Below are 10,400 nucleotides of genomic sequence, written 5' to 3' on the forward strand. Positions count from 1 at the left end.
CATCTCCCACCCACATCACCTCCCCCACCCCCCTTGGTTTGAGTGATCCAGGCCTCATCTCTAACTAAACCTTGCTTGGTAATACAATTAGTCAATTCTCTCCTACCTCCCCACTCTTTTCCCAGCTCCTCCCCCATACCACAGGCATTTCAACCAATGAAAGCCAATGAAATGGGAGAAAACTGGGGTTTGGGAAAGCAAAAACATTCTCTCTCCCCAATAAGTAAGGGAAGGTAGCTAGAATGGTCGATGTAGTAATATTTAGCTTAACATAGAGACAGTTACATATGGAAATATTTATATGCGTAAATATGCAAGTTAGTACAAATACATACATGTTTTGCTCTGTCAGCTGTGAGGATCTAAGAAAAACGACATCCCTACAAGCATGCCTCGTGCTCAAATCTTGGTTTCTAATACCATTCTCCAGTAAGGGGAATCAGGGCTCCTTGAAGCAGAAAATATACAAGTTGGGCCTGGAGCATCCTGTAGGGCCAGAGGGTAAGGAAGTGCTCAAAAAATGAGAAAACAAAAAATAAAAATGCATTGATTGGAGTATGTCAAAGAAGAATAAAAGCCAACTGTAAGAGCTCCTAATGACCAATAAAGAACCAATTCCAGCAACACAGTAGTCATATTAAATTGTAACTCAAAGTATAAAATAAACATATGCCCATAGGTCCATACTGATATAATGACTAAATACATTAATAAATGGAGGGGAAGAATCAAATCTCCCATGCAGGGATATTTTCAAATAATTTATATAGATATTCTGCTCACTCCTCAGGTGTGGGCTGTGCAATCAATGACTTCCTTTTAAAGTTTACAGTATGGAGGCATCTGGGTGGCACAGCTGATTAAGCATCTGACCCTTGGTTTCTGCTCAGGTCGTGATCTCAGGGTCATGAGACTGAGCCCTGTAACAGGCTCTGTGCTCAGCGTGGAGTCTGCTTGAGACTCTCTCTTCTTCTCCCTTTGCCCCTCCCTCCCCCCTAAAATAAATAAAAATAAGTCTTTTTTAAAAAAGCATATAACATGGAAAGGAAGGGGAGAGAAAGAGCAAGTTGCCAATAGAAAAATCCAAACACACACTACCTTATCCAGGTGACCAAAGTAGTCATAAATCATGTCAATAGCATATATATTTGATATGATATGATGAAAATGGCACTTTATCTCACCAGCTTTCCTCTCAATAACCCATAACTTAGTACTATCAAGAGTAAAGCATCAAACACATTCCAGTGGTAGGGCATCCTACAACACATCTGACCAGTGCTCTTCAAAACTCTCAAGGTCATCAAAAGCAAGGAAAGTTTGTTTAGAAACTGCCACGACCAAGAGAAGCCTAAGAAGATCTGACATCTAAATGTATGTGCTCACCTGGCCAGGATCCTGGAACAGAAAAGGGACATTCTGTAAAAACTAAGGAAATGGAAATAAACTGTACATTAGTGATTATACTATTAGTTCATTAATTATAACAAATGTATCAAAATAATGTAAGATTTTAATAATGGAGGAAACCGGGTGCAGGGTATAGGGAAACTCTGTACTACTTTCTCAGTTTTTCTAAAAATCCCAAACTATTCTAAAAAGTAACATCTATTAAAAAGAAAAAATATATACCCTCTCTTTTGAGGATGTTAACAATTAAAGATCCTCTCTATTCTTCTCATTGTTCTTCACTATGAGATTATTTGGAACATTATTAAATAATATGTAATTTAATCATGTAAGTAAAATCTTAGCATAGTGCTGGTACAACGTGGGTGCTGTGTTCATTCATTAGGTGATTTGACAAATGTGTATTGAGAACCTACTATGAGATCATCTCTGTTCTAGGTGCCAGTTGTACAGTGATGAATAAGACATGAAGTATACATTGGAGGAGAGGAGCAAACAAAATACAATGTTCATATATAATACTGGGTGCTATAAATAAATAAATGAGTGAATGAATGGATGAATGAATAGATGAATGAATGAATGAATGAATAAGTAAATAAATCTGAAAGCACAGTCCTGAAAGAAGTAAGGGAACTAGCTATGCAAGGATGTGAGCAAAGAACATACTAGCACAGGGAACAAGTAAAAAGTGCTGAGGTAGGAAGGAGTTCAGCACACTTGAAGGGTAGTGTAGCTGAAGCACAGTAGTAGGAGATGAGGTCAGAGACCTAAAAGGGGCTGAGATCAAACAAGGCTTGAAGGCCAGACTAAGAAACTGAATTTTCTTCTCATTGTGGGAAGTCTGTCACTGGAGGCTTTAACCAGCAAAGACCCAATGTGGTCCACATATTTCACTTGATTCCAGCAGCTGTATGGGAAATGGACTGTAGAGGGTGCTAGAGTGGAAGCATGCAAACCAGATCTCTTGCTACTGTAGCGGTCCACGGGTACAAGATGGTGTTTAGGAGTCAGTGGTAAGCATGGGAGTAGGGAGATATATTTTTTAAAGATTTATTTATTTATTTGAGAGAGAAAAAAAAAAAAAGAGACACAGAGAGAGACAGCATGAGCAGAAGCGGGAGAGGGAGAGAAAACCTCAAGCTGACTCCATTCTGAGCAGAGCCCAACACAGGGCTCTGTATCCCAGGACCCTGAGATCATGACCTGAGCTGAAACCAAGAGTCAGATGCTTATCCACCTGTGCCATCCAGATGCCCTAGGGATATATTTTGCAATAAACAATATGGCTTGCTGATCAATAAAAGATGGAATTACAGACCAACCAAGAAAAATGAATGTGAAGAGAATCAAGACTCCCAGTGCATAACATCACAGATGGCACCTAAGATCTGGTGACCTTTAATATGTCCTGGGCCACTAGCTAATTATAAGATTGCCACAGAGTTGGCATTTTGCTATATAACATTGTGCCCCTTAAGTGAGACCTTTATTCAGACTTGAACCTCTGAGAAGACTTATCTCAGATACCAAAGGGAACTGCAGGAAATGGTGTCTCTTGATGAGCAAGTAAACACGCTTCCTCTCATTGGGACAGCTGGGGAGGCTGCCAAGTGTAACGTGTTTCTCTATTGTCTCCCCGCCCCCACCGCTCCCAAATTCTGGTAGGCCAGCAATTCCTTTCACCACTGTACAATGAGTGCCTGGTCCAGAATATATGTGCAATACACATCTGCTCGATGACTCTGGAATAAAATGGCAGAGGACTTCCACAGAGCTCAGAGGTAACCTAAGTCTCTCTCAGAAACCATATTTTAGGAGAAAACAGAAATATCCAGGCTATTGCAAGAAGAAAAAGAATAAAGTTCAGGGGAGGGTTGAGATTGAGTAATCAGTAAGACTCTAGGCTAGAGCCAATAAATGAGAAACTGATTTTGCAAGAGACAGCACAAAGGCCTAAGCAATACTCATTGTCGGGATTTTACAGCTAAACTGGATGATCTCATCACAGGATCATCAAATGTCAGAGCTGGAAGAGATCTTGGAAAATTTTGGGATTGATTTGCTCAGTTTACAGATGAGGAAATTAAGGTGAAATGGCTTGGGATTAGAACCCCAATTTTTTGGCCTCCAGATGCCAAGTTCTTTTCTATGTCGCACTGATTCGCAGGTATATTCAACAGCCTTTTCCATACATGGGCTCAAAGAGGAGTTTCCAGAAGCAAGCTGGAGAGACAGGCTTCTAGAGTTTATCCTCCAGTAAAATTCTTATTAGAATTCATTTCCATGAAAACTGAATCATCCCTCTTGATCAACTTTTCCTCTTATCATTCAGGGAAAATGAGGCAGCCTATCATGATTCCCTTTTTGACATGGCTTCCAGGAAGCTTAGAGCTAAATTTAATACTTAATCCTTATAACAATAGTGGCTCAGTTTTTGACAAACAGTGCTTATTTCCTACTCCTCTTTATGACTTTTCATTTTTTTATGCCGATTTCAATGGCCTTATTATATACGTTTTTTACTGAGAGTCATCTCAAATTCTCTTTGGAAGTCAGCCAGGTAAAAATCACCAATAAACCAAAATAAAAGGAAGATTTCATTTCTCGTGTGCACTTGGAACTGCTACTTAGATTGTGGTGTCCGTTTTCAGATCCCACCCCTGACCTAAAAGCTCAGACCTTACCTCTGGGCTTTATATTTATAGAGAGGAGAGGCCACCACAGGACAGATTGCATACAAATGACTAGTTATAAAATTGTAGGGTCTGTCTGCTAACTAGGCAAGTCCCTGGAAACTTCTCTGAAATGAAAACAAGATGTGGAAGGAGAGGGCTATGTTTCCTGCGCTGACGTGGCAGGACTTCACTTACAGCAGTACCCTGGGGGAGGCAAGGCAGCCTGGGCCACGGATGGTCAGCAGGTGGTGGCCTGGAGCCCATCAACTCCACGCTTGCTGCTGACTACTCCCCAGGCCCGAGAAATGAGATCACGTAACCTTCATTTCTTCTGGATTCTAGCCACGTAACGAGATTAAAGCACCCGATTTCTGAATACACGAGGCTTTCTTTTCCCTCCCTAAAATGAAATTCCTCCCAAACCACAAAAATTTAACCCAAGCAGGATTAGAAGAGCAATAAAGGAGTCCATGCAAAGATCTCTCCTTCCACTCCCTTATTGTCTCAGAATCTTCTGCCGCCATTTCTGTCCAGGTAGTTTAAAAAAAAAAAAATTATTAAGTCCCAGAAAATGTCAACTTCTCCAGGGGACACTAGACTTTCATCTTTATGCAGCTGAGCTTGAGGACTTCCAGTGGCTTTTTTGTTGTTCGCTCTTCCCCGAGTTTTTAAATTTTGTTCTATATTCCTATGGTGTTGGCCATGACTTCCATGATAATATAAGAGATATGTTCAAAAGAAAAATGGCTTCAGGAGGTACTGTTGCTCATGGAAATAGTCTTTCCCTAAAACGTCCATTTGGATTCTGCTCATGATCTCTTCCTAGTCAGAGCCAATTTGTTCAGATAGAGACAAGAAGATGCCGCCCCATGTTCCCAACACCTTGAAGAATGAGACTGTTGTAAAAAATCTATGACGTTTCTTTAGAAAAATCTCCAAAAAACTATGAAATGTAGGCAAGGCTAATTAGTGTAGGACATCAGCATAGCACGTAAGAGTTAACCAGGCCCAGTCCTCCTAAAGCTCACCCACCACAAGCGATCTGTGGACCTTGGACGAATGGCTAAACCATGAGCATTACTTTGCTTAACTGTAAAATGGGGATAATAGTAATTAGCACTTATTTCATGCAGCAGGCTCTCAAACACTGATGTGTGTTAGAAACAATGGGAGGGCTTGCTAGAACACATGACTGACCTCAGCCCCACAGATTCTGATTTCATGGGGCTGGGGTGAGGCCCGAGAATCTGCATTGCTGACAAGGCCTCAGGTGACACTGTTGCTGCCCGTTCAGGCTACACCTCAGGGACACCTGAGTGGCTCAGCAGTTGAGCCTCTGCCTTTGGCTCAGGGTGTGATCCTGGGGTCCTGGGATCGAGTCCCACATCAGGCTCCTTGCAGGAAGCCTGCCTCTCTGTATCTCTCATGAATAAATAAATAAATAAATAAAATCTTAAAAAAATAAAAATAAAAAGACTACACTTTGAAAGCCACTATCATAGGGCTGCGGTGCAGATGACATGGTCAATACATATCCAGTAAGTGTTAACAATCACTACATTTGTGTACTGCTGTTAGCATGGTGCCTTGCAAAAGGTGAACCATGTTAAATGGTGTCAGTTGTCACTGTCTTGTGAGTTGTCCCTTCCACTTGCCAGTCACAGTAAACTCGTAATTGTGCCTCAGTATAACACATTATGAGAAACCCCAGTCCCTAACAGAAACATCCTTAAAGTATGTATACATTCATAAGAGCTTGTAAATGTTTCTAGATACTTAAAAAGTGACTCTATAAATCATTGGGGGGTTTTCCACCCCCCCTGTAAAACTTGTCAGCACCCATCTGTACATTTATTGTGAGGCAGAAGAGAAACAAAGGCTGCTGACACGGCTACTTCTTGAGGTTTCGTGTCTTTTCTCTTAGTTACAGTAAAAGCGCCAAAACAGATTTAAGTCAGCAGGGCCAAAGAAGAATTCTTCAAGGCGTTTGGGGTAATGAAGGAACCCAGCACCCGCAGACGGAGCCACAGCACTTACACTGGTGTGTGTACACCACCAGCCTCCAAAGGGCAGAGGAAACACACTCACTACAGGACAAGGGGATTGTTAAAAAAAAAAAAAAAAAAAAAAAAGCTCTCCACAACAAAGGAAATGAACGCAAATCCCTAACCTGGGGGCGGTCCAGCAACCCTAAGGACAAAGATAAAACGCTCCGAGGGGGAAAAAAAAAAAAAAAAAAAAAAAAAAAAAGCGGTGGAGGGCGGGCTGAGGTCTGCGCGGAGCAGGAGGGTACCAGACACCACGTCAAAGGTTAAGATGCTTTCCCGGTTAAGACAGTTCGGCCGCGCTCGAGCCTGCCACGGGACGGGACCACAGCGGGGCTGTCACTCTTTCGCGTGCCACGCATCGCTCCTTCCGGGAAGAAAAACTTTCTTTTTAATGAACCTAGGTCGAGTGCCCCTTCTGTTCTCTGCGGAGCGTTTCAAGAGTCGACGAGAGGAGGGAGGCTAGTCTTTGGTACAAACAGCTAACTTTTCCGACTCAATCGCATCTAAGTTTTTGGTATAAAAAAAAAAGAGAGAGAGAAAGAGAAAATCTGCGAAACATGAGAATCAGATACAGCCTTCGTGCATCGTGATGGCTTTGGGAAGATTAAACAAAGGGCGCGTGTTTGCAAGGACGCAAACACGTCTTGCCCTGACTGTTAAAATAATGATGATAATAATAATAATAAAAGTGATAGATGAGCCGCCCTCCCAGGCACTTCTCTTTCGAAAACGTGCGTGCCCCCAGCCCTGCGCTGTCCGGGGGACTCGCGGGTGGCTCCGACACGGCGGGGCGCAGCGACACGGCGGGCGGCCCCTGGCCGGCAGCCCCGAGCCTCCCCTGGACCCGGCGCGGGCGGAGGCAGCGGGGCGCGGGCGCCCGAGAAGCGGTGGCGGGGCCGCCACGACTCACCTCGCCAACTTCTCCAGGCTCGCGGCGCCCCGGCGGCCGGCTCGGGGGCGGGGGCGGGGGCGCGGGCGCGGGCGCGGGGGCCGGCGCCGCCGAGCGCGCGGGGCGGCCCCGGGGAGGGCGCCCGGGCCGGGGGGGCGCGCGGGGGCCGGCGCGGGGCGGCGCTGCGGGGCGGGCGCGGGGCGCGCGGGGCGCGCGGGCGGCGCGGGGGGCTGGGCGCGGCGGGCGCGCAGGGACAGCAGCGCGAGGAGCAGGGCGCCGAGCGCCAGCAGGAGCAGCGCCGCCGCCTTGCTGCGGAGCTTCATGGTGCGGCGCGGCGGCGGCGGCGGCGGCCCCTCTGCGCATCGCGGCGCGCCGGGCGGCGGGGCGAGCGCAACTGCGCGGGCGGCCGCCTGCTCCGCCCGCCCGCCCGCCGGGGACTGGGGTCCGGGCGGCCAGCGAGCGGGCGACGGTGGAGGAGGAGGCGGAGGAGGGGAGGAGGGGAGGGGGGAGGAGGGGAGGAGGGGAGGGGGGAGGAGGGGAGGAGGCGCGAGCGGGGCTCCGGGAGGAGCGGCTCGCGCCTACCGTACTGTGTGGAGTAGCCGCCCTTCCGCCCACCCGCCAGCCGCCCCAGCCTGGCGCTTAGGCTTCACCGAGTGCAGCCTCAAAACCTCTTGCTCGTCCAGGCGTTCAGCCTTCCGTCCACCTGTTCACCCCTTCACTCCCTCCCATCCCATTCCCCGTTTCCTCGGCTGCTTGTTCATCCGGAGCGCGCGTTCGCTTACCTTCCCGTTCCGTCCACTCTTCATCTCCTTGTGCTATGCACGTCCCCCCTCACTGGTTTGTATCCATCTTTCCACGCACCGGAGCATCCAGCCAGCCAGGCGAGGGCATCTCTGTTGTGTTTTTCCAGGGCCGGGGCTGGGCACTTGGTGGATCATCTGTTAGACAGAATCACTCCAGATCCATGTCGCCTAAAGAAGTTATAGAATGAACTTCACAGTCTGGGCTTAAAATCTGACTTTGTCCCCTACAGGCTTAGTGATCCTGAGCACGTTGCACAATTTGAGCCTGAGTGTCCTTTTGTGCAAAATGGGAATGGTAATACTGCTCTCCACAGAGAGAGCTCCAAGGCTCTCCTTGCCTTGGGTTCGTAGCTCCTTCTGTCTCTCAGTACTACCACACCGGATAACAACTACCAGGTACTGAATGCTCATTACCTGTCAGGTACTTTGCAAAATTCTCTGTACACCTTATCTCATTTAATCCTTACAGGGATCCAAAAAAAGAAAAAAAATCCTTACAGGGATCCTAAGACGTGTGTATTATCTACATTTTCATCCTCTTAATTGTGAGATACAACACATATAAAGAAATGCATCCCCAAAATAAAGTATAACTCTATAATTTATTGAAAAGCAAAGTTGTATATATATATATATAATGAGGTGAAAATAGAACATTGCCAGCACCCAGAAGCCCTCTGTGTGCCCCTCCTTCAGTGCCACCCACTCCTTACCTTCTAGACGTCACCACCATCCTGAGATTTTATATATAGATATATATGTATATAATAAGGACCTCTACTTTTTTAAAAAAAATAGTTTTAATGTGTAAGCATGTGTCGCTAAACACTATAGTTTGGTGTTTTGTGGGCATTAAATTTAAAAATGCATTCAAAGAAACTAGCGCGGTGCCTGGCTCACAATAGGTGTCCAAATAAAAGCTGTGTGGTCATCAGTACAATAAAATGTAGCTTATCACAAATACATAAACGCAATTTTTTTTCTTTCTAATGTAGATTTGAGCTAGAGTAACAACTTTATGGCCCAGTGTAGGAATAGAGTCCGCTGGGACCCTAACAGCTATAATCACCAGATCAAGCTTCTGAATTTTCAAACTATTCTTTCAGGGCATCTCTAGTCACAAATCTAAAGCATTGGGACACATGCAGTTTTTATTCACTAGGAACTGACAGCCAGCGTTCTATCAACTCTTTTTTCAGCATGGCCACAGCACACACAAGACCAGTTATAACAACGTCTCAGAGTTTCTACCAGATTCCATGTTGACTTACAAATCATCTAAAATTCAATTATTATAAGAAATCATTCTCATATTAACATTATATTTTGATTATTTGGGAACCCATTGTATTTAAAATTCTAGGAATGAGAATGTTTAATAACCTGGAAACCCTTGCCAAGCAGGCACCACGGAAATGGCAGGGTGCAAGGTCAAAGCGTGGGCTGAGATGTTGCAGTGGAGTGAGCACAAATAGTCCATTGGTTCTCAAGGAGGATAAGGTGCCATCCCAGTAGGAGGCATCTGGAATTGTGAGAAGGATGTTTTGGATAGTCACGATTACCAGCAGATTCTATAGATATACACTGACCCTCTTAGAATGCTCAGGACATTCTAGCGGGACAAGAATAGTCCTGGGCCGAGTGCCAACAGAGGGGTCCTGTTGAGAAACACTGAGCTAAGGCTTGGTGCTTAGGCCTTTCAGGTTTAGAAATGGCCACCATCATGTTGCTCTGTGGCCCCGTGAAACAGAAATCCCAAACTCTGTCTTGCTGCCTCTCCTCTTCCTCAAGGAAGACAGTGCAACAAGGGTAAAATAAGACAATGTCACATTGATTTAGTGCCTGGGGTTTTAGCCTCAAACACCCAAATGGAACTTGGGACAGTTAGGCTTGAAAAGAGAGGACTGCATTTTCTTAAACTCCACTGACTTAGCTCCTTCCCCTGAGTCCAAACCCACTTTTTGGATTTCACTGCTCCGCTTGGTGGAAAAGTAGAACTTCTGACATCTTGTTGAAGGGTTCCATGATGGCTCACCCAATTGCTCACTTGGATGTGTAATACACAAAATGCTTGTTTGTCCCCATCACCCCTGAACTGACTTCTGGAGTCTTGGTATCTCTAGACACTCAGTTGCTCAAAGCAGAATTTAGGTGGGAATTATCCTGGATTTCTCTTTTTCCCTCACCTCTTGCATTAGTGATCTATTATATATTCTTAGTTATTATCTGTTATGCATAACAAACTACTCCAAAATTTGGTCTAAGAAAATGCGAATACAATCTCATCATTTCCGTGGGGCAAGAATTCAGAACAGCTTAGCTGGGTCCTCTGCTTCTCAGGCTCTCACAGGGCTGCAATAAACTGTCAGCTCAGAACTGGGATCTCATCTGAAGGCTCAACTGGGGAAGGATCCACTTCCAAGCTCACTTACATGGCTGCTGGAAGAATGCAGTTTCTTTCAGGTCATTGGACTGAGAGTCTCTGTTCCTCACTGCCCATTGGCCAGAGGATGCCTCCAGTTCCTTGCCAGCATGAGCCTGTAAGAAGAGTCAGAGAGAGGATGCAGCAATA

General features: G+C 45.6%; 1 protein-coding gene across 1 annotated transcript in view; it reads right to left on the reverse strand.

Annotated features, from left to right (window-relative positions):
• GXYLT2 (glucoside xylosyltransferase 2) overlaps positions 1-7,394 on the reverse strand; it is a 91,187-nt gene extending 83,793 nt beyond the window's left edge. Inside the window, exon 1 of the mRNA XM_072720428.1 lies at positions 7,047-7,394. Within this exon, the coding sequence (XP_072576529.1) occupies positions 7,047-7,348 (302 nt within the window). The 5' untranslated portion in view covers positions 7,349-7,394. The remainder of the gene's footprint in view (positions 1-7,046) is intronic.
• Between the last annotated feature and the right edge of the window lie 3,006 nt (positions 7,395-10,400).

Source organism: Vulpes vulpes, chromosome 9 (genome assembly GCF_048418805.1).
Source record: "Vulpes vulpes isolate BD-2025 chromosome 9, VulVul3, whole genome shotgun sequence".
Classification (NCBI taxonomy): domain Eukaryota; kingdom Metazoa; phylum Chordata; class Mammalia; order Carnivora; family Canidae; genus Vulpes; species Vulpes vulpes.